Source organism: Epinephelus lanceolatus, chromosome 16, assembly GCF_041903045.1.
Source record: "Epinephelus lanceolatus isolate andai-2023 chromosome 16, ASM4190304v1, whole genome shotgun sequence".
Taxonomy (NCBI): Eukaryota; Metazoa; Chordata; class Actinopteri; order Perciformes; family Serranidae; genus Epinephelus; species Epinephelus lanceolatus.
Window position 1 is genome coordinate 28,504,921 of NC_135749.1, and position 25,423 is coordinate 28,530,343.

The following is a 25,423-nucleotide window of genomic DNA, read 5'->3' on the forward strand; positions in this document are numbered from 1 at the left end:
AGAACATTAATAATGGATGATTTTGCAAAAGCCTGAATCAAACTCAGAGTTCCCATGGTCATGAAAAACCTGAAACGTCATGAAATTCCTAAATCTAATTTACCAGACCTGTGTTGGCATTAATAAAATCCCTGAAATTTTTGGAAAGGTCATTTAATTTTGTTGTGTTTATTGGATTTAATTGTTCCATTCATCTTTCATGGACAACCTTTGATGTAATGTCACAAAACAGTGAATGTATTTTCTGTTGCTTTTGGCATGACATAGCCCTAATAATGTTACATTTTGTTTATCATCACGTACGTTTCTTCATTTGTTTTGTTTTTTTGCTAACACAATCCATGCATTGCCTGTGCACTGTGCGTTAGCTTTTTTCTTGTTTCTCAGAAGGGAATTATTTAATAAAACATTGCAACAGTGAATAATTCCTCTGTTTCTTTGTTGTTGTAGGGTGCATTCATTCAAATGCATTAAGAATACACTGAAAGTACAATCGGTTCAGTTTTCCCTCATGCTTGAAAGCCAATGCAAGTACCTTGAGATATTTTTTTAAATGAAAGCCAGTGTATTGACTGAACCTGTGGTTTGAAGCATTTGAAGCGAATATGAACGTAACAAACTTTTACAGACTCAAAAAAAGTTAAACTTTCATACAATAATTAACATTTGGAGTAAAGTATATTATACATTCCTGTTCATGTTGTCAATGGTCATGGAAATATTATTATGGGTCCTTAAACATTTTGGAAAGGTTTGAAAATTTTGTAGTTAAAAATGTGAAGGGACCTTGTAAATTTGATTAAAACACTTTTTTTTAAAAGTCCCAAAGCCAAACCAAACATCCATTGTCAGATTGATAGAATGCAAACTCTGGTCACCCTCGTGAAAGTAAGATGTGCCACGTGCCCATTCACCACTTTGACAACCACACCCACACATTCTGCCCCCATATAAAGGACACACCACTTCCTACTGTACCTTGGCACTGGCACGTAAACTGTGTGTTGCAGATTTGTCCAATATGAACATAATTTCTAGGGATACTGAATTGAACGAACAACTGTTTTTCTGACAACTGACCTGTTTGTGGTTGCGCAGAAAGTGAATGTTTTTTTTAAGAAGCAAATGTGGACATAGTGTAATAACACCTATTTTGACATTTAGGTCTCAGGACTTGTTTGTTGGTTAGTTGGTATAATTGACCTCACTGTGGACAATAATCATTGAGACTTTAGTAATGTAGCTGTCCCCTTTTATTCCCCCTTAAGTTTTTTTTATCATGTTTATTCAGCTGTTGTTATTTCTAAATGTGCTTTATTACATAATGACTTATTAATAATGACTTGAAAAATCATGTTCGGCCACACTGCCTGACAATGTCATATATATTCTGTATTATCCCAGTGATTTCTGGAAATGTCTAGATGTCTTACACACAGTCCTCCTCAGTTCTTACTATTAGTTGTCTTTGGAGACTTTGTGATCTCCACTAGAATTTAAAATGAGGTTCTTGGGGTTCCAACAATGTTTGGCTGCACAGCATGAGTTTGTATTGATCAGCCGGCAGGTCAGTGAGGTTTAAGAGCAAACAATGTAGCTGAAATGACTCTTGAAATGTAAAATCTTGGACCAGATTTCCCCTATATGCCATGCAGATACTGATAAAATAGACCTCCAATGGAATTAGGTTCTCGCTCAGTAAACACCTCAGTAGCTCCAAAGTCTTCCCAAGAATTTTGTCATGTCTCCTGGCTTCTCAGCAGAGATTTGCATTTTTCTCGTAGTTGATCGCTGTCTGTCTCAGCGGCCATTAGCTTGTCATATCTGCATCTGAGGCCTCGTGCTTTGTACAACAGCTCTCACATTCCTCAGCTGGCAGCGGCTGACGGGACACTGCTGTATCAGCTCCTGCATTCAGCTGCTTGTAAATCACAGACTTCTACTGTAATTTTCATGTGGACTTAAACTGGTCACAGGGAATTTTCTCAATTCTGAGGACTCAGTTTTTTAGTTTCATATGGACAGTATTTCACTACTTTAGACAATGTGTCAAGCTTCCACACACAGAGTGGAGCTTTGTAAAGGGAGTTTGTGCTTTTTTTTTAAACACATACTAGCTCTGAATTAAAGTCAACAATCAATTAAAAAATGATTGCTTATTAATTGCTACCATTTAGTGTAGTTTGGTGTACAATTCACATTTATTTTTTGATCCTTCATGTGTACTTAATGTGTTAGAGTCCAGTGCAGTGGACAAAATACCATGAACACTTGTATGATCTAATGCTGTAATTACTGCAATGTTGGGATGTTTAAAGTTTTCGATTTTTGAGACTTTTTCAGAGGTGTTGATTGATGTCCAGATGGTGGACAAAGGAACAGAAACAACTAGAAGTTCAGTGCATTATGATCTGGGTGTTTGTATTGTTCAGTCCATCTCCAGGACAAATGATAAGACACACATTTTACCTCATATCCAGGGCCATAGCTACCACTGAGGTCACGCTGTCTGTATTTTGGGAGATGTGGGGTATTTCACAATCTGTAATGATGTGCAAATTACAATTTTTAGTAAAAATCTAGTCAGAAAATTGTTTGCCAGGATGATGATCACAGACTACATCAACATCATATTTTTAAATTTAGGCCCCCTGGTTCATTATATCAGATCCCACGGCATATATGTAATTTTGAGAGGGTGTAGTTTAAAGAAATCAGTCACATATTTTACTTATTATGGAGTACAACTATGAGGCTACTTGTAAGTCATATTTTAACCAAACAAGGGAAAACAAACCAAAAAAGAAACAAAAAAAAACACACCTGTATCCTTGATTTAATTACAGTAGTTCATATTCACTGTTCAGGACATGATTGGGGTCAGAGACAATGTTGCTGACCAGCTTTAATATGTTGTTATTGTAGGATCATTCATAGAATCTCCAGGGTTTGACCTGCAAACTTTGATCCGATTGTCATTTAGTTGAGCTTTTTTTTTTACTTTAAAGTGTACCATATTGTATTACTATACCGTAAAACACTCATCACAGAAGTAAAAAACAAAAGTAAAATTTTTCTACTCACCCCAAAAGACCTAAGGTGGTGGAGGAAATTAAATCTTTGTTTTGTCCTTTTGCAGACAGATCCAGTGCAACGTGGTCTCTCCAAGGTACCAAATGGTCTATAATTACCCTCTGGTATTTGTGGGAAAATAGCTGCTTGTTTTTTTTCATTATGGAGAATAATAGTAACAGTGTGAGATAATGTAATCTAGTGCAACAGCTCGGCTAACCTCTGCCTCATAATTAACCTGAGAGTTGAACCAGCACATCTACAGCACATGTTGACAGCAGTTTTAGCTTCACAGTAATTTCTGTTGTCCTTATGTTATTGTGCAGCTCCAGTATGCCTTTTTGTCTGATATTACTATTATAAACGTCTGTATTTGATGCAATTTCATTCACTTCCTGCAGCTCTTTGACAAACCGAAAAGTCATGTTTATTCATTATTAAATATTATTTATGGAACTTGTAGTGGCCTTGTTCAGATACATCTCTGCTGCTCATCATATGAACCAAAACAAACAGATACATTTGTTCCTCTAACAGATGTACGCAATCATCAAATTCAAGTGGTGCTTGGGGCCATGAGTGGAGTCTGCCTTATTGTAGGCCAAGTTCGAATCTGGAAGAGATCATGGTCAAGTAGTTGCTAGTTTGATTTTGTGTGCCGACGCTGGTTACAAAGAATCAATATCAAATCAAGGAGGGTTGAGTTTCCAGATAAGCCCTCTTGGCCACTCTGGCTATTCATCATAAGTCTGTAGAAACCTGATAGGTCAGAAGAAATTATATTCCAGCAGGAGTGGGGCCTCCTTATCTCTCCATAGCAGGGGAATAGGAGACATGCCGATCAATACCAGGCTGTTGTGTAGTACTTGCAATTATCAACAGCTGATTCTGTCCTCCCCCAGCTGCATCTTTTAATACCACATAATTACAAGTTTTGGGACAATGCCTGGTGAAAAGGGATTACAGCTCTGGTGAAGTATGCTTCATTCTTCTCTCAGCTTTGAAATAGCTACACTCTGTGAAAGAGGAGGATCAAACAATAACATCAAAAAGATTTTTTTTCTTGTACAATTCATATTCTGATATTTAGCTTCAGTTACCATTGTGACATAAAAGAGTTTTAAGTGAAAACTTTTACCCATAGTTGGTGAGCATATGCCAGCCACAAAAGTTAATTAAAACCTACAAAAATTAAGGGCTAGTAGGCAGAGGTGTGGACTCGAGTCACATGACTTAGACTCAAGTCAGAGTCAAGTCACAACTTTGGTGACTTTAGACTCCACTTGACAAACTCAAAAAACACTTGCAACTTGTTTTGGACTTTAACACCAATGACTTCACTTGGACTTGAGCCATTTGACTTGCAAGAGCAAAGATTAAAAAGTATGTTATTTTAAAAGTTTGCCACGACATCAGTTCCCCAGATCCACTTTGTTTGAACCAATCAGACAGCATCGAGGCAAGATATAAAAACTAATGACTACGAGGTCATTAGAAAACAAATTGCAGTATGCAAAACACACGGGTCAAAAATTACAGTCAGAGGTGCAACAACTTCCAATTGTGTACAACATTTACAGTTGCACAAAGAACGGTAATGGTAACGCTAATATTAACAAAGTAAGAAAGCTAATACTTTAGCTAATACATTAGCTTAACAAGTAAGCAACTTTTTATAAACACAAATTTTAAAAAGTATTTATGATATTTGTTAATATATTATAATATTGCTTTGTTGTTAAAATGGTGTTACATTTTGTGAAAAGTGCATCATGACTTGTGTAGACCTTCAAACTTAAAGTTTAGGACTTGTCAGGTTTTTTTTTTTTTTTTGGTAAGATATTTTTAGGGCATTTTTGCCTTTAATTGATAGAACAGTGAAGTGTGAAAGGGGGGGGGGGGGGAGAGAGACATGCAGCAAAGGGCCACAGGCTGGAGTAGAACCCAGCCCTTGTAGCCCACATGGGGCGCCTGCTCTCCACTAACCCACCGACGCCCCAGGACTTGTCAGTTTTGACTTGGGAATTGGTGGCTTTGAAAATGTATGAAACGGTGGACAAACTCTATTCGGCAAATTAAAGAAACTGATTTAGGTTGTTTTACTTCCTGTTTCCTGTCTGTTGCCTGTCTAGACTAGAGACTTGACTCAGGACTTGTCAGTCTTGACTGTAGACTTGACTCGGGTCTTGCGTGTCTTAACTTAGGACTTGACTCGGCACTTGTCACTCTTGCCTTGGGACTTGTCTGTCTTGACTTAGGACTTGCCCCAGGACTTGAGTGCAAAGACTTGAGACTTACTTGTGACTTACAAAACAATGACTTGATCCCACCTCTGCTAGTGGGCAAAGGAGTAGGTTTTGTTTCAATACTGGTGAGGACTCGTGAAACAAGAGTTTCGGGGTCCTCCACCAGAGAATACGTGCCTTATCAATTTATGGTGTAAATGTCTTTAATTTTATTCAAACAAAAACCTCTGCTAACCTTTTATGTCTTTATTGGTCGTGACAAATGCACGTTCTAAATATTGAGGGAGACGCCTATGCTAGTAGGCCTAATTTTTCTTTCAGCACCCTGTTCTCAATAAACTCCAGATAACAGATCTGAGCCCAGGTTGGTTTACCCTCCACACATCCCTGATCATCACTCAAAGGAAGAGTTCTTTTCCAACTTAGAGACATTTTTCAGTCTATTATGGCGCCAAATTGTGGGAGGTCGTAACAAATGAAGCAAGGGCTCCAACACCTCCTGTGGTATCCTGGCAGTAGCCTATCGCAGCCGGCTGAAGGGCATCTAATGATGGACCGGAGGCGGAGGCAACAAGGAGAGCGCCGGTGCTTTGGATAAACCAGGGAGTCTCACTTCCGACAGCCACCAGTTTAAGATCGGACCTATCTGCGACCTGAGCGAGGTTTTACGCACAAAGTTTGATTTTACGCACCTATTTAATCCGGCTTTCAACTTTTACGCAAGAATTACCTCTTCTAACGTGTCGATTGTGGACTTAACGCAGTGTTTTTGGACTCTGAACATAAAGCCTTTCCTCCTGTGGAAGGATAACTGCTCCTGCTAGTGTTGCTGTGTTGTCTTAAGTGTGTGTGTGTGAGGCGACAGATTCAACCGGGACACCCATCCATCTACCTGAGAATCAGCTCAAACTGGAGCGTCTCTTTTGACACGAACTCATCAAAGAGCTCAGAAACAACTCGCTCTTAAACCTAAACGGACACCGAGATGCAGCATTTGGTGACAAACTTAAAGCCAAGGCTACTCCAAAACGCATGAGCCACTCAGGTCGGACTGAACCATGTCGGAGGTGCTCGGAGTTGTGCGTAAAAGCAGCCGCACACCGGACAGGAAGTGAACTAATTATTATTAAACCCCATCCCTCATTTCCATATCTAGCGTGAGTTGGCTGGACCGCAGCCAATCACCCAGCGAAGGGCAGCAAGAGTCGTAAAAGCATTATCCTTCCTCCATCACAATTACACTGACATGCGCAATCTGCACGCGGGCATCAGCACCAGCCACCGCTCGCTTATTTCACCGACCCCGCTCCCTCTGAAGGGTCCCATTCGCTGCTTGTAGATGAGTCGGCGAAAGGCAGCAGCGAGTCGCAGAGAGAGATCAACATGTCCCGCCGCAAGCAAGCCAAACCGCAGCACCTCAGGTCAGAGGAGGAGGCGACACGGAGCGGACTCCTCTGCAGAAATGGTAGGTGTCCGGGAGGCTTTCAAACACTTTTACTGGCTTTACTTCAGCTGCTGGGAATAAACAACAACAACAACAACAACTATCATTTTAGAACAGCTTCATCTAAAGCTTTTTTTTTTTAAAAAAAGCGTGTTTAAGTAAAGGAATATGATAAAATTAACAAAGATGGTGTCTTTGGAAATGTATGAAAAGGTGGACAAACTCTATTCGGCAAATTAAACAAACGGATTTAGGTTAGTTTACTTCCTGTTTCTGTCTGACTCTTAATTATTTATTTTTTACATTTTAACATTATTTACTTTTCACATCTTATTTTGAAGCCGAATGAAGCCTTGTTAGTATTCAAAAGTCCCCAAGAGTTTATCTCCTGGTCACGAAAAGGAAATTTAATTGCGCACATATTCAATACTTTTCATATTTTATTTGAAAAAAGATTGATTGACTGAAAACTGAAGGCACACTTCGGACTGTAGATGCAAACAAAACGATGGAACATCTCATGAATTAAATCATTTTCATATTTAATTTAATTTATGTATAACAGTTTTAGGGAGATAATTACCAACAAGGCCTGTGACTGTAAAATTCACCAAACTACAGAGTAAACAAATGGAAACAGCCACGAGGAAATGTATGTTAAGGTTTTTTTTCTACAGATTATATTTGAGGTTATTGTGTGTTTTGGTTTGAGGCCTTCCTGTCAAAAACTTTCACATTTCAATGACATTTACATCATAATCCAGGAGAAAATAATCTGGGGGAAAATGTGGCCTCAAAGAAATTACTTTTATGATCCTAACAGTGTATTTACATGCACGAGGACTCGTGCTTTACTCGTATACTTGATTAGCATCCCATATTTTCTGTACAAGTTATTTCTTAAATAGGATGAAAAAGCAGAAAAAAAAGTAGATCAGATTTAATTGGTCTCAGCATATTTTATCTCAATGTTTTACCTGGTGTGTGTAAAATAATAATTAAATTATCATCCTTGTACACGACTTGTAACTAGATCTTCATCATATTGCCGGCCTATGTTATGGTACACCATAATATAATTTCTAATATTTTAATATTTAATTAAACAATTAAATGTTCTCCTCATATATGTGCAGGAAAGCCTGACTGTTATTTGAACCATTAATCAACATAAACCAGTGAGCACTAACTCACACCAGCACCAATATTTTAACAATAAATTCACTTTTAAACTGTTGGATGTGTGTTTATCCAAAAATTGACTGAATTTTAAACGGACTTTGGCCTGCATTCTTTGAATTTGGTGCAAAGTCTTTGAGAAAAAGGGCTCACCTAGCTTGAACTGACAGCTCATAAATCTAAATTAGTCTGAATTAATCTCATGTAGTATGATTCATTTCATGTTTGTGTATTTATTTATATCACTTCAGTCACAGGCGCATTTCTCTAAAGCAAAAGGCCTGCAACACAAAGCCAGTTTCACACATTAATTCCAATCATTATCATCTCAGTTCTTGGTCCATGTTTGTTTGATTTATTTAGTTTTATTTGTGGCTGTGAAAAGGTGTCGAGTGTGGGACAGGCCTTCCTCACTCAGGCCCTCCCACCAACCCTGCAGCCAGGCGGGGGGCTCCGCCACTCGGAGATGGGCTTTGATTGAGCCTGCTGACTTAACCTTTGTCAGCCTCACCCTGCGAGGACCAAGTGCTCCATGTCTGGATCATAATACAATTAGTACATCTGAACCGTTGACCTCTGCAGCCCGGAGGTCACGCAGAGAGGCAAAGAGGCATTAACACTGAGGCTGAGAGTCTGTTTGCTTTTCAGCTGCAGCTTCATGATTTCTCTTTTTCTCCTCTCATCGCCAAACAAACCACACAGCAAGAAACAGACATAAATCTGTTTTCTCCTCCTGCCGTTATGGATGAAGCAAGGATGACATTTTGAAAGACATTTCTATCGGTGTTATTATATTTGGAAATATATTCAGAGCTTTAAATCAGAGCTGATCTTTTCTTTGTTTTTCCTGGAGATAAATCTCACAAAGTGCAGGCAAAATCCTGAGCTAAAACAGTGAAAGTGTTTTCGCTCCTGTGTTTGCTGAATCGCCTTGGTGATCTTCAGACCACCCACATGGTGAGCCAGCGACTCTGATTATTTACCTCTGACCAGTTTGACTTTCAAATAGATTTTACCCACTCACCTGTGGTTACACTCTGCTTTCATACACTAACAAAAAAAATTAAAATCAGTTTTCATTATCTCACGTGGGAGACAGGTGGAAGCTAAAACCTGTAATGTATTAACAAACTTATTGCTAATTAATACATACACACACTGTGTGTGCTTGTGTGAGGATTTGTTGAGTGTACTGGTTGTAATTGTAAATACACCAGTCTGTGTTTAGCTTGAGCACACTGGGACTCATTCTTTCAGGTGGTGAAACATAGTGATAATCGGAGTGTATTGACTACACTTGAAGACACAATACACACACACACACATGCACACAAACACGTAAACTATGTGAACATACGGGAGCACTTACACACACATTCATGGTAAATTCAGCACAAACACGTGCACGCTTAATTGTCCACTTTTACTGCATTTAGGAACAAAGGTGCAGCACATATGTCGGCCACACATGCAGTTTGCTGTTTTATTTTTTGATTAATGACAGTGTGGCAGAAATAAAATTATTTTTTCAAAAAGTAAGTAAATTATTGTCACATTGTAAACAGAAATGTTTGCGAAAATATTAAATGAAAAAAAAAATCTAAACCTCACAATATCTCGTCTTCAGCTTTTGGTCCTTTTTAAATAGTTATTGTTAAACTGGTGCAGGGAAGCCCGAGTGTATGTAACAACAATTTACTATTGATTTCCTCAAATGTTTCCATCTGGTATTGCTGTCTGTTTCTTAATGGGCCAAAGCCTGAACAGATGCAACAGTGATTCTAAAGTGTGAAATCTTAAAGATAATCATCAAACAGACGGAAAAGAGAGTTTTATTGAAATGTGTTAGACATGTGATATGTGCTGCACACGGCATTTTTAACATTGGATTTAAAAAGTAACAATGGGTTGACTTTGCAGTGCGTTAGGGATTAAAACAGCAAATTGAGATCTTATATCCTGTTCACATTCACATCATGGTATTTTGGATCTTTTATTGTTTTCCTCTGCTTGTGTTTTCCTGTAGATTTGGAGCTTGATGACATGTAAAAGTGGCAAATTGGGTGTCAATTAAAGCTATTATTCACTACGCTGAGCTCTATCATGTGGATGAATACATTAGTTAAGTTTATTTTATTACTTGATTTGACAGGGACAGTGCATATTAATGGACACTGCTTTAAATACCCCAGAATTAGCCAGAACACTAGTTTTTATCTCTGACCCTTACACAGATTTAAAATAGACTCCCTAAAAGTAAAAGAACAAAACAAAAAAAGTAAAATAAGACAAAAATATTGAAAAAGGTGCAAGCAGCAATTCAAACACTTATGAAACTGACAATTTACAGTACAATATATTGACATTAATGATGATATAATTAAAAATGACATGACATCTATCGATTGCATTGTGTTGTTGATGCAGAATCCCAGTTGTGTTCGTCTGGAGCGAAAACACAAGTTTATCAGTCTGAGCACAATTAATGATACAGTAATAATAATCTCTTTATAGCATGTTTCACACTGCTTATAATATCAAATGGCTACGATGTTCTGCATAAAAACACACCACTAGAACAGGGAAGTATTTTACAGTTTAACTGCCAGCTGACTTCACAGCATCTGACTAAACTTCATGTTTTATGAACAGTTTAGACAACTACAAACACGTTGCTGTGAACAAAATATAGAAAATGCACTTTTTTTGCATAAAGATGAGACACGGTACTGAAACGTGAAAATGCTCAACAAAAAAATCAATATTCTGTATGGAATTTCATTATCTGTGTGAACGCACAATCGAGAGGTCAGATAACTTTATTGAACCTTATTGATTTTTGGGGAAGATTATTAACATCTGAAAACAGGGGGTGTGAGTTTTTGTCAACACTTTAAAGCAATGTCACTGGGGCCTGCTGCATTTTTACGATTGCAAGTGGTATCACAGAAACAAATTATTCATCTGCTGTTAACATTTAAATAGTAACAAAAACTTTGACTTAGATATAATATCATTTAAAATATTAATAAAGAAAAATAAGTGGCTATTATTTGTAGTTAAAACTTCCCTTCAAGTTTCCTCTTAAGCAGCTTGATAGTTAGAAAAAGCATTTCCACACTGTGTATCAATATTATATATGCAGTATGTTTATACAGTGTTTGGATTGGGAATAGGAATATAAAATGTTTCCTTTACATCAAATGATCTGTAAATATATGTTTTACATCTTTTTATAAAAACCTTGTAATTCAGCTCGACATGTTTGTTATCTCTGGACACTTTGGGATCGCTTGTGGAATTTCAAGTTCAGTGAGTTTGAACAATGCTTGTCCACACAACACGAGTTTGGAAAGATGGACTCACTGCTGTGTGTGTGTAGAGATTAATTACAATGTGATCGAGGAAAATTTGCCCCTCTGGAGAAATATCAGGACAATAAATTGTCAATTATGCATTCTTAATCTGTCTTTTTTTTCATGTTTTCAGGCATCGTGGAGGGCATGGACAGGGTGGAGAGCAATGGAGGCTGCCACAGCAGTGAGGAAACACACGTCTGTGACAAATGCTGTGCTGAGTTCTTCACTTGGACTGAACTGAGGGAACATCAGAAAGTCTGCACTGAGGATCCCTTGGTGCTGATAGTGAAGGACAACGAGGGGATGCCAGCTCCTGAGGAATCTCCTGTCGGACCTTCTCCAGTTCCTAGTGTGGCGTCCAGTGACTCATCTGCAGTGGAGTCCACAGACGCTGGATTTGAGCTGAATGACAATGACAGTCTGGACAATTTAGAGGAAGGCTTGGAGCGTGATGAAGCCATGGAGCTTGAGCATCACCCACAGGACACTACAACCTCAAGCCCTCAGCATCAAGATTCAGCTGAGTCCATTTCCCCTCAGATGCCAGCTGCTGGCAGCTACGGCATGCCGAGTACAAACGTGACGCTGGAGATCCTTCACAGCACCAGGGTGGCTGTCGCTCAGTTCTCCCAGGGGATCAGCAACAGCGTTACTGGAGGGAAGGCAGCTTCAGCAGCCATCCCGGTGATCCTGGAGCATCTTCTGGCTCTGCAGCAACAACAAGTCCACCAGCTGCAGCTTATTGAGCAGATCTGCAGCCAGGTAGCCATTATGAACAGACAGCCAACACAGGCAGCGTTAAACCCAGTCTCCAGATCTCTGTCTCTGGCACCTAACCCTTTCCCCTCTCAAGGCATCATCGCTCCTCCCATCCTGCCACTGTCAGGAACGATGCCCTCAGCCATCAATGGACAGGCTGCTGTTTCCTTGTCCTCTGTGCTTGACAAGTCACAAAGTCTCCCTTCACAAACTGTATGTGGGCAGTCCAACTGTAGAGATGTAACATGTACCTCAGCTTCCTCAGAAAATTCAACCCCATCGCTCTCCAGCTGCAGCAGCAGGATCTCCACTTTACTGCCACACACCAGCAGCATTAGCTGTACTCAGACACTGAGCTCCTCCAGCCAGCTCCCCCTGGCGCAGAGCAGCCTCCTCAGCTCATCCTCCAGCCTGCCATTTCTACCTCAGAGCCCCGCCAGCACCGTCATTTTCCCCAACCCCTTGGCGAGCATAGCCGCCACAGCTAATGCACTTGACCCTCTCTCAGCCCTCATGAAGCACAGGAAAGGGAAACTGCCTAACGTGCCCTTGTTCGAGACGAAGCCCAGCCCGGAGGAGCCCTTCTTCAAGCATAAATGCAGATTCTGTGCCAAAGTGTTTGGCAGTGACAGCGCTCTGCAGATCCACCTGCGCTCCCATACAGGAGAGCGGCCCTTCAAATGCAACATCTGTGGCAATCGCTTTTCCACAAAAGGAAACTTAAAGGTGCACTTCCAGAGGCACAAAGAGAAATATCCTCATGTTCAGATGAACCCCTACCCGGTGCCAGAATATCTAGACAATGTGCCAACAAGTTCTGGGATTCCCTATGGAATGTCCATCCCTCCAGAAAAACCTGTCTCCTCATGGCTGGACAGCAAACCTGTTGTAGCAACTCTGCCAGCCACTATGGGTCTTCCTCTTTCCTCCACTATTACCAGTATCGGAGGCTCAAATGACCCTGTAAGTGTAACACCATCCGTTAAATCTCCCTACCAGCCAGCTCCTGGTGAATGTGTATCTTTGTCACCTAACCACAGAGGCAGTGAGGCTCATTTCTCTCCTGTTTCAGAGTCTCCGCAGTCAAACCGTGAGACAGAAGCGTCCAATATACTGAAAACAGAGGGGGTACACCTGCCCCAGAACTGCTCCCTGAGACTGAGAGCCAACCCGGTAACAGATGCAACCAGCACTATGATCCCATCTGTGACCACCACGCCTGAACCTGTCACCTCAGCATCCCCTGTCTCCAACTCTCCACCTCTCTCGTTCAACTCGGACGAAACTAAATTCCCAACCGGTGGTTTCCTGGACTCTATGCAAACATCTGAAACCTCAAAGCTTCAGCAGCTGGTGGAGAACATTGACAAAAAGATTACAGACCCCAACCAGTGTGTCCTCTGTCACCGCGTCCTCAGCTGTCAGAGTGCGCTGAAGATGCACTACCGCATTCACACCGGGGAGAGGCCCTTCAAATGTAAAGTGTGCGGCAGGGCTTTCACCACCAAAGGCAACCTGAAGACTCACATTGGTGTTCACAGAGAAAATCCCCCAGTTCAGGTGCAACACTCGTGTCCCATTTGCCAGAAGAAGTTCACCAACGCTGTTGTGCTTCAGCAGCACATCCGCATGCACATGGTCGGACAGATTCCAGACTCGACCCTGGTGGATGGGCTGCAGGAGACAGATGGCGATGTCTCCTTCAATGAGAGGAACTTTGACAGTCTCAGTAGCAATGACAATGACCTCATTGATGATATTTCAATGGAGGATGATAATGACGAAGAGGAAGAGGAGGTAGAAAATATGGAGGAAGTTGTAAACCCATCTAAACCCTTAATCTCTGAATGTAACTCTCCTCCTAAGTCCTCCGTTGTTTCAAGTATAGCTGCACTGGAGAACCACATGAGGATGATTGACTCGACTGTAAGCCTGACCAACTCCTTCAGTATAAAGTCCCTAACAAATGGTTTTAATGACAGCAGCCATCACAACGTTAAATGCTCTTTATCAGAGAAAAAGGTGGAGCATTGCAGCCTAAACAGCCCGAATGTGTCAGAATCCTCCAGTTCACCTCATGTATCAGTGTCTCCCATTCAAAGCAACTCAGAAGGCATGACGATCAAATCACCTGCAGTGAGCAACAACAGGCCAGAATCCCAAGAGCCTTTGGCAGCATCAGTGAAGAGAGAGCAATCTGAGTCTCCTAACTCTGCATCAGCAGCTGCAGTGGCCCAAGAGCTGAGAGGGATACAGGCCAGCAAGCTGTGCGTGAAAGAGGAGACTCCTTATAGTATGTCATTCCAACTGAGCAGAGAAAGAGGTACATTTAGTGTTAAAATGAAAATGCTCATAGCCTACTCTAGTTGTTTGAATAATGTCTCAGTATGATGGGGAAAACCTTATTTCTGCATTCTCATTTCAGCTGCAGGTCAAAGCATTCCCAGCCTGGTTACCAGCACGTCATCAGGCCTGATAAAAACCGAGGTGAATGGTCACAGTCAACCCCACAACCCTTCCGAAGGGCAGCACCCACCATTCAGCATTCACATCCCCCCGGCTTATGCATCCGTTGGCAGCCCAGGAATGACCTCCCTGCTCGGCCCCGCTCCTCCTCGTCGGACACCGAAGCAGCACAACTGCAACGTCTGTGGGAAGAACTTCTCGTCGGCCAGCGCCTTGCAGATCCATGAGCGCACGCACACCGGAGAGAAACCGTTTGTCTGCACCATCTGCGGCAGAGCTTTCACCACGAAAGGCAATCTTAAGGTAGATAAAGGAGGTTTTTCTCCAGGATGTTTTTCTCTTTCTCTCTTTAGATTCAAGCTTTGTTGCCATATTTAATGATAAATATCTGCCTTTTGTAAAGTATTAGATGATCCACTTCCTGGGTCTGTCTTACAGTATGTTAATGCAGGCAGCATATGGCAACAAGATAACCTCCCATGTTCTCTTACATCAATATTCTCTGTGTCTTCACTAACAAACATAGAAACATAGAAAGCAAAGCCAGTTTGTAAATTGTAAGTGTTGTTAAACTTCCTGTTAAAACACAGGTAATTCTGCTTTTATCAAAATGTGTACAAACTTTACGTTACAACATATTTATTCATAATAATACAAGTATACTTTAGCAAAAGTAAGAAAATTAGCAACACTTGAAGTGTTAATGGGCACCTTTCAAAATAAAAGTAGTCTATGCTTAATCCACATAAGATTCAATAGCATTCAATAGTCAGTCATTTCTAATAGGAATTATAATAATTAAGTGCCCCATCTGTCCTATGATGTTTTTTCTCAGTCTTTTCCTCTCCACTAAAATAGATGAATCCCCCCCATCCGCCAACACCAAAAAAATTGTTTGTTTTTTTTTTTTTGCTTGTTTGCTTTTTTGAATGTCTATAGCATGTCTGCTCTTGACCACAAGTCTCTGCTAGTTGCAATATCTATAGAAAATTTGAAATAATGATAAAGCCATCAGTCATGTGACTTCATCTTTAAAATGGTTTATTGTACATTTTGTCTCTTTTTTTGGCAAATTACCTGCAATCAAAATACAAGTGTAGGGAGGTCAAGAGAGAGAGTCTGTAACCATAACTGTACAAAAGTGTACAAAAAAAGCAATTATGTTTAATGGATAGTGAAAAGGCTACCAGATGTTGCTGGGGGAGGGAGACAAAGCGAGTGTGGAGAAACACAAATGATTTAAAAGGCACGTGATTATTTACACATTATCAGGTGTGTTTTATTAACAAGATATCAATACTTAATTTTTAAATATCACAGTTATCGTCAATACCGGTATATCACGACGACCCAAGCTGCAACTTACAATTATTTTCCCAACTGATTAGTCTGCTGATTATTCTCTCATCAATCAGTTGATTATTTTGTTCACAAAATGTCAGAAATAATTTAAAATGTGCATCACGGTTTCCCAAAGCGACATCTTCAAATTGATTTTTTTTGTCGAGTCATAAGCCCCAACCCGAGGATATTTCAATTTAATGTCATATAAGACAAAGAAGAATAGGGAGGATAAAGCCCCAGTTGAATGTAGTGGGGTTAGTGTTCACTGGGACCACTCATGTTACACACGTTTACGTTTCGAAATAAGATCAGTCACCAAATCTAATATCTTGTATGTCATTTTCAGGTTCATATGGGAACTCACATGTGGAACAACGCACCAGCCAGGAGAGGCCGGCGGCTGTCAGTAGAGAACCCCATGGCGCTGCTGGGTGGAGAGGCAGCGAAGTTTGGGGAGATGTTTCAGAAGGACCTGGCAGCTCGAGCGATGAATGTAGACCCTGGATTTTGGAACCGCTATGCGACAGCTATCGCCAACAGCCTGGCCACGAAGAACAACGAGATCTCAGTGATTCAGAACAGGGGCATCTCTCAGCTTCACCCTCTGACTGCAGGCATGGACAGAGTGAGCACTGCAGGAAGTCCAATAACCAGTCTAACCAAGGCAGGCATGGACCTGGGAAATAATAGGCATTTTTCAATGCTGATTGATGACAGCAAAGAAATTGGAATCAACTGAAAATAAAAAAGATGAATGGAGACGTAATACTTATGCAATCTATTATGGACATTAAAATATTTGTAAAACATCTTGTTTGTTCTTATGTATTATATATAGACTTGAAAAAGAACTTTTTATCAATTGAGAGAGAATAGTAGGGAATTCACATTTTGCTATTTTACTTTGCTGTCATTTGTGAATGTTTTTTTTTTCTATACATTAAAGAAGTTGTTTAACTTGTACCTGAGAGAATTCCTAAGGTGCTCAGACATATGGTTGCTCTGAAGAAGGGAACGATATGTTCAAATCAATAATGCAAAGAGTCTGTTATCTCCTCTGGACAGCTGCCCAGGCTGCTAGCTGGTGCAAAGCACAAACCATGCCCGTACATACCCACAATTACCAATTGCAATGAGCTATTGTCAATGTTATGATGAGAAATTGTCATTCTTAAACAACAGTTGGACCGAATAAAAACTAGAACAAACAGTCTGTATGTTCACTTCACAACCTCACTGTATAAAAACGGAGAAGAGCTTACTAATTTCACACAGTGCTTGATAGAAATTACATCAAAGTAAAAAGTTACACATAAACTGTGCTCTTTCATTTCATGCTTCAATTCATGCTTCTCCATAACTTCTTTTGGCAGCTTTACCTCTCTTTTGAATTCATGCATTAAGTACGTAAGTAAGCATTTTTCCCCTGCAAACACAATTTCTGGATAATGGTAAACATGACGGGTCAAGCGTGTGCAGATGTGCATTCATACACAAAATGCATATGTCAACACGTCTTTGTGTCTTCTTTATCTTTTTTTGGTTCTTCTTGTAGGCCTGCAGCAAAACTGCACCCTTCTCAGTAATAATAATAATAATAATAATAATAATAATAATAATGACAAACTTAAGAATATAGGCTATATGTCCAGGGTGTATATATGGTGCAATCACTTTTCAGTTTGCACAAGCATAAATTAGCCTAGTTCTGATTAAATTTGTGTTTTTTTAATTCATCTTTTTTAATCATCGCTTTCTGATATTAATAAACTTCATGATATAACTGATGCACATCCTGCTGCATATCGGCACTATGAGCCATATGAATACAGACAGGTACTTTTCAAAGACTGCCTCATCCTTTATTGGGAGCACCATCATGAAGTGGAAGTTTTTCAGATCCAGATTTCCTCGGAAATGGGCGTTGCAGATTATTTTGGGAAAAACACACCAATTTAAAACTTATTAAGCTGATATATCTTAAATATTATCTGGCAATTCAATGAAAAATAAACAAGTGGTTAGCGTTGGGCTTGTTGATAAGAATAAGGGTGGGTTTAGGGAGGACTTTTTAGGGAGGATTTAACTTTTCTAACTATATGGAAAAACAGTCAAGGGTCACTTATGAGCTTTTGCGGAGCTTTCGACCGCATCACACGGTCCTTATCATCATTTGCCCTAAATACATGTTCTTCGGATCACTCATGTTTCATTCCGGACCCTCGGAAAGCGGAAATTCCCTATAGTTGCATTCAATAAGGCCCGCTTTTCGTAAGTAGACACATTCTTTGTTAGTTTAAATTAGTTAAAAAAATTCAATGCCCACGCACTACGTTGTGCTGCACCAACAGAATAACGTAAAATGGAAAATACGCGAAAAATACGAATCTCTCCAGTCTTATATCTCGCATTTCAGTGCTTCTACTTTTCCGCACAGTAAGTGAACGCAGCATAAGTCCCAAGCGTTTTTTTAACGTGGCGTCAGAATGTGTACTGCCCAGCCAAGATGGCTGACAGCATCCCGTTAAATCCGGTGCGGAAGAACTCGAAGAGAATCCCGTATTACAACTCAGCCAGACTTTCAAGGTATGGAGAGGCTAGTGGGCCTATTGTTTCAGTCGCGTACTAAAGAAAGAGCTGTTTGTCTGACATGTTCACATTTAGCTGTCTCGCCCGCTCCCGGGGTCCGTGTTTGTGTTCCGGTCGTGGCTGTTAGCTTGTACAGCTAGCACCGCTTCTGACAGCCCCTTCGCATTTTCTCCGTTTGACAGCTGCTTCGTTTGCTCACACCATCATTCATAAAGCTAAAAAAAACCATCTCATATTCATTCTGCCTTTACTAGGCCAATACCACAAACTCTATAACGTCCTAGTGTGCGTTATGTAGTGATAGTTATCTGTTGACCACTGCATCGCTCAGTCCCCTCCTGGCATTTAATTTAAAGTCACATGATAGCTCCTCTGCGTTAAACAAGTTCGTCACATGTTATGAAAGTGTTGTTGGTTACTGTAGCATTCATTTACCAGCTTGTTCATTTTTCAGACTGGACGAGGCTGAGCTATAAAAGCCCTCAGGGTCAGGAATGGACAGGAAGTGAACTAGTCGCATGACCAGGTACCTTTAGACCAAGTGGTAGGATGTTACTGAATGTTTACACAGTTTGAGTATGTGTAATTGGTAGCCCATTACAATGTACATACCGAAATTGGCTCTGCATATAAGCAGTTCCTGTTGAGTTGCGATGGTGTTTATTTACCTCACATTCAAATTTAGATCACAAGAGAAACACCTGCCTTTCTGTTTTCCCTTCTTTTGGTTTCAGTAATAAAATTCATGTGACAGTTTATTGGGCCATGTGAGTAATATGTCTGACCTCACAATGCAGATCACACTGCTGGGTCAGCTACAGAGCAGAGATCCTGAAGCTGGTAAAGCCACACTACTAAAGCTTTTCCACCGACACAGGAAGCAATTGTTGGCAACGATGCCTGTGCTGCACCGGAGAGCCAGCAAACCTTTTTTACAAACCAGCCCACGTCTCTACTAGATTTAGAGTTGAATTATTATGTAATCGGGTGTGGGAGTTCTATAGCAAGGAACACTATGGCTATTAATGTACCTTGTTGGCAAGCCCCAGCAGTGTGTAAACACACCACAAAACAGTGATGAGAAGTTGGTGGTTGCCTCAAGCACAGTGGTTGCTGAAGTCAGAGATTCAAGAGTTGATTTGCAGGTTTTGAGCCAAATCCAGCAGGTTCTTGCTCTATCTAACACCCATTAAGTATTCAATATGTGTAATCCCTTCAGTCTACAGGGCTTGTCTTTTTAAAAATTCCACTTGTTGTAGAGACTCTCCTCATATTTAGGTGTAGCTCTTAGCTTTTCTTTTCAAACTATCGGTTGACCTTTCTTCTGTCTTGATACCTGCTAAGTAAAACTATCCTGTTTTCTCTCATACAAAATAGTTTTGCTCTAACCTTTTTTTTTCATTACTTTTTATTAGGTTGTCTTTTAAAGAACAGGCATAAGTGCCAAGCGGACATAAAAACACACTTAAGCTAATCTACATATACACACATGTATACGCATACACACATACATATATACACACGTGTGTATAAACACGCACTTGTACAAATGTACACATTCTAATCAACCTATATTGATTCTGCACTTAGAGGAAAGGGAAATTATTTTAGATTTAGAAATATGCCCATAATACATTGCTACTATACAAAAGTCAGGCCTTATATTTGACACGTGGGTAAGTCATTTTTACCTATTTTCATTAAAAATATCAATTTGGGTTTTTAGTTTAAATGTAATTCCCCCCATCATGTACATATTATAGACTAAGTTGATCCACTTGTTTTAGCTATTTTCTCGTCAAAGCAATTTTACATGCCGCTAAGAACACCCTTAACAAGTATGTATCTTGCTTTGCAACGTGATGCTCCTCTAGATCACTGAGGTACATTATTTTCAATTTCAATTTAAAAACTGCTTCCAGGTCACTGTGTACACTCCTAAAAATGGAGACACAGAGGGGCAATTCCAGAAAATGTGGAAATGGTTTGCCACTGTGCTTCCAGAGGCTCTCCAGCAGGCAGTCTGATTAGAATAGTTAGTCTTATAGTTTTGCGCTAATCGTAAGCCATTTTCCTCTCTCCTTTCTGCTCGCTATCTTTCTAATTGCAGTGCTTTTCACTTTTCAGTTTATATGGTGACAACATAAACCCACTCTCAACATCATCTACTTCTTGGTTCTGCACTAGCTGAAATAGGGCTTGGAATGGAGCCAGTTTTACATGCTGTAATCCATCATTTTGTGGCAGATACACTTTTAGCAAATTTAGATTCAGTTAAAAATAACCATTATCTGCATCTTTATGGTGGAAATAACATTAACATTGACCTTCACGACCACCTTATACTCATGTTTTCACTGTTCACATCTTGTTTGTCTAGTTTAGCAGAATTTGTCACTGTAAGTTGCCTTGCATTGAGTGTGTTAATGTTCTTTGTGCATGTACGTACTATACCGTAAGACTCTATGAATGTATGTTGTGTTGTGTGTGATGTCATGTGCTAGATTAAATCACTTGATCCTCCCATTCTCAGCAAACTCACACCCTCCCACATGGAACTCATACTGTCAGAGCTGCGTGACTTTCAGAGTTTTTAGCTATATTCTCTGCTGTAAAAGTTACTCCGCCAAAATTTTTTAAAAAGCACTCTGTCATTACAGATATATTTATATGGGCAAATAAAACTGTTAGGATTTGAAATAAAGGTTTCACAGACTGTTTCTCAAATCAGATGGAGGATTAAATGCTCCAAATTTAGAATTGAATCATCTCATCACCCAAATATTTTATTTGTACCACATAGTCAGATGTAAAAAAAAAAAAAAAAAAAAAGGTTATTGCCTGCAAATGTTTTCATGTTTTGGTGCTTTTACAGAATTTTATGATAATCAAACTTTCAAAAAAAAAAAAAAAAAAAAACAGTATCTGTAATAAACTTTTGAAAGAAGGACTTGGAGAGACCAAACATCTGGGGAGAGGGAATGCTTGAATTCAACAGCGTTATTACAGTTAATAATAAGATTAATTTGTGGTTAGTCCATTATAAATATTGTAAGATAATCAGACTTCATTACTTATTTTAATGTTTGCATTGCTGACAAGATTAGAGATCTGGGCACAGATTCAGAATTACTCAACAAAATGCACTGTATAAATATTACAGTTGTACAGCAGGGATCTGCGTTGTAAATAGCACTACAGACCGAGTATTGCCTGCTTTCTGGGATTGTTGTGAAAAGTTATTGGGCTGTGGTTTGGCTGGGGTCAAACTTTCATATTTCAGGCTAAACCACATGATGTAGTGAAATAATGAAATGTGTTTAAGAAAAGTAAGAGCTGGGAATCCTCAAACCATCCAGTATTTGCCCCAAGTAATAGTGGTGCAGAGCCTTACTGAAGGTGTTTCTCACAGTCCACACTGGATAACACTGTGCAAGGATAGATAGCAAGCTGTTTTAGGACTGAAAGTCCTCTTGATTACTGGGGTATCATTATCTCTGGTTCTTGAACTTAAATTGCAGGAGTTGTCAGCTGTAACAGAAAATCAGGTTGCACCAGTTTCTGTAAGTTTTGCTTTGGCATGTTGAGCAGCTCTGGAGGGCCGTATCACTGAGAACTAAGATCAGAATGCCGCTGATGTTAGTTTTATGTTTGTTCACATGTTCATTTTCTTTTTTTAAATACAAGACATCCATTCATGTGCAGCAGAGTGACCCGAGTTTTCGAAATTTAGATTTTCTTTTGGGCAGCCTACCCAGTAGATACCCAATAGATCTGCCACCACCCAAAAATATTTTGTGTATTTATTATATTTTCCTTTTAAGAAGTCTGAAAAATGAAATTTAATGTGCATATAGTACTGATTGAATAAAATGGAAAAGTAAGTTAAAATCACAAATCAGCTTGTGAATGTATGGATGTTCTGCAGTCAGCTTTCAAGTGTTGGATGTTAAAGCTCCCAGCCATAAAGAACTAACCTGTGAGAAACTCTGTATTCACAGGGCAGTACAACACTTAAGTACAAAATCTACAATGTATATATGTGCACCGCTGTTGTTTAGTTAATTATACTTCATTCACAGCTGGGGTGTTACTTTTATCATCAGTCTCTGGCTTTTGTCATATTCACACTCTGTGTGCAGAAAACACAGAAACTTTCATCAGCAAATATTCAGCCAGTCTCAACACCTGCAGTCACCAGCTTCTTTGACTCTAACACCAGGCCTAACAAAAGCAAGAGAAGTGATGTGGCTTAGAAATAAATGTTCCCCAGTTGTGCATGGTTTTATTTCTGTGTGTTGGAGTGGGTTTTTCCATTCAACAAGTGATTGCTGGTAATGAAAATGATCAGCCACTGTATACAGATACTAGATTTGAAATACTTGGTACTATTTTGGATCTGAAGGTCTTCTAATGTTGTCTATTTAATATGTATCAGGTATGAATGTTGAAGTTTTGGTGTCTAAAATGTTGCATTGTGCTGGATCAGTGTAATCAATTTTGACAGCAGTGATATAGGCAGCTTCTATCACATCCTATTAACACCTTTAGGGATTTGGAATTGGTAAGATTTTATTGATACCATTGCCGTTATGAATCTGCTTATCAGTCCAGGTCTTTATTGATTCCCTTATTGATTCCAAATTAAATACTTGCGTGAAAAGCAGGAGGCTAACATAGGTTTTTAGTATAAAAGCAATTGGTTTATTATCTCTGAGTCTGAACACAGTTTAGATGAAATGAGAGAATGATAGTAAAGAGGCAGCAACACTACATGCCTATTTACTATCATTCTGATGTTTCCTGTCATCACCTGCACCAAGTTGTGCATGGGACATGTGCTTTTGAATGACATGAGCAAATATTTGTAAAGTATACATTTTCATTTAGGTTTTCTTAGTCAAAGAAAAAATGTGCTAAGCGTGCCTGCATGGCGTTAACCCTAACCGTAAAGGATGCGCTGCTCAGTTGGGAAGAAGTGGCTCTCGTGTAGAGTTTGAACTTCACAGCATTGCTGAAATGGCATAGAGAGGTGTTTGAGCATATTGCTGCTGTTATCACTCTTGCTTGAAAATATCACTTTACAGACATTACAAGCAATGCTGTTGTCATCTTTCTCTGTGAAATGAAGCCACACTTTGGACTGTTTCCTACTCTCTTTCATGACACCTTCTTGCAAGTCTCTAGCAGCATGTATGCATGAGTTTGAATCATTGTTTTGCAATATGTAACTGTCAGAAAAACATGCCCGCATTGGTCAAACGAATTGATAAGCTTGAGGGCACACTATTCCAATTCCAGTATGAAGACCTGCTTGGCATTTGTTGAATGAGCGTTTGATGTGTGGTTGTGCATGCAGAAGTACACCAGGTGTAAATACGGTTATTGGTATTTTGAAAGCAGGTAAAAATAGCATAGCCTCAGCTACATGCCAGCAGAATGGAAAACGCTCTTCTTATAGTAAACCTGATATCCCCTTTGCTACCCGATACTACAGCAGGCTATCCGTCACATTAAGCTGTGTGTCAATAGATAGACCTTTATTTATTATTGACTCAAATATTAACATATTACGAAAGATTTTCATTCAAGGTTTTATGCTCAGTTAGGTGCATCTTTGTTTTTCATTCTGAATTTATTGTGGTTTGTGTGTAGTTTGCATCATCTCTATAGGTGCTTCTATAGTATTGTGGTGTGTGCTGTCAGTGTGCAGCTAGAGTTGGTTTATGGTGACTTAGCCAGTATTGTAAGTTCCTCTAGGTTTTTCCTGTCAGGCCTCAGACTGCCTTAATTCTGTAAAGAGGCCTCATGAATAAGACATTATGTGCTTCTCAAGAGTGTTTCCAGTGTTTCTTTATAATGTGAATGGGCGATGAACTCTACAGTACTTAGTCATGGAGGAACTGAGCCAACTGGGCTAACTAGCTTTAATCTTGGCTTTTCTTTAGTCTTTTGCACATCTGCTGCTGTATGGAGCAGTCTGTCATTCTTCAGTACTGACAGTCCGCTGACTACAAAATGTCCAAAGTTTGGCCACATAGCCTGTACATAGATAGTGGATAATTCAACATCTATGTGGATTAAAAGAGGAGCTTATTGTAATGAGTAGAATATATATATCTTTTTGGATTAAATGTTATTTTCACCCCAAGTGAAATATTGTGACATCTAAAAAGTACAAGCCTGCAATTGCACTGTGACACGAAATGTTATCATCCTTGATTCACAATAGCAGGTCCCTTTTGGGAACAGTGTGTCACATATCCATGTTCAGTTTCTTTATATCTCTCTGTAATATGTCCTTCTCACAGATACTCTTTAGAAGATGAGCCCTCCAACCTGGATGAAATGCCTCTCATGATGTCTGAAGAAGGCTTTGAGAACGATGAGAGCGACTACCAGACGCTGCCCCGGGCCAGGGTCAACCAGAGACAGAGAGGCCTCAGCTGGTTCCTCCTTGGAGGGTGGAAAGTTCTCTGTGGCAGGTATTTGTACAGCATTGCATTATTGTTATTTATGTGTTTTTATTACGACTAATGACTTATGTTGGCTATGGTTATGACTCAAAGTAATGCGGTACGGATACTGTATAGGCTCGTTTCCACTGAAGAAGTTCCTGGTACTATTTGGGGGACAGGAACTACTACAGGAACATCTTCTCGCTCGGCCCTCTCAACCGCCGTGTCTCCACTGAGAGAGCGGAGCACGACGAAGGTTCCTGTAAAGTTACGGGCTCTGGATGTGACGTAATTGTTACGTGACCATTTTGACCGGGGCGACGTAGGGACGCCGTTAGCCAGTAGCAGTGTCTGTAATAACTCACTAAATGGCCCGTGAAAAAAATATTTTTTTCCAGCGGATGTCTTAGTTACAACATGATTGAGCTAACTGGAGTAGTTTCATGTTGTATCCGACAACGGGAGGCTTTTAACAGATGACGTCCTGATGTTAGCTTTGCTGCTGCT

The 25,423-nt window shown here is 39.9% G+C and overlaps 2 protein-coding genes across 4 annotated transcripts in view; both read left to right on the plus strand.

The window, feature by feature from the left end:
- The first annotated feature begins 5,832 nt into the window (after positions 1 to 5,832).
- Positions 5,833 to 17,194, plus strand: sall3b (spalt-like transcription factor 3b). Its single transcript, XM_033638065.2, has 4 exons — positions 5,833 to 6,783; positions 11,431 to 14,382; positions 14,485 to 14,828; positions 16,216 to 17,194. The coding sequence occupies exons 1-4, from the start codon at positions 6,702 to 6,704 to the stop codon at positions 16,606 to 16,608; spliced, it is 3,771 nt and encodes a 1,256-aa protein (XP_033493956.2). The 5' UTR covers positions 5,833 to 6,701; the 3' UTR covers positions 16,609 to 17,194.
- Positions 17,195 to 18,353: 1,159 nt separating this feature from the next.
- Positions 18,354 to 25,423, plus strand: part of atp9b (ATPase phospholipid transporting 9B) — a 56,594-nt gene continuing 49,524 nt past the window's right edge. For 2 of the 3 annotated variants that reach the window (XM_033637100.2, XM_033637101.2), the window contains exons 1-2: positions 18,354 to 18,455; positions 24,770 to 24,943. In XM_033637100.2, coding sequence (XP_033492991.2) covers positions 18,376 to 18,455; positions 24,770 to 24,943 — 254 coding nt within the window. In that variant the 5' untranslated portion in view covers positions 18,354 to 18,375. Of the gene's footprint in view, positions 18,456 to 18,912; positions 18,985 to 24,769; positions 24,944 to 25,423 lie in introns of all 3 variants that reach the window. The other variant, XM_033637102.2, reaches the window with a different exon arrangement.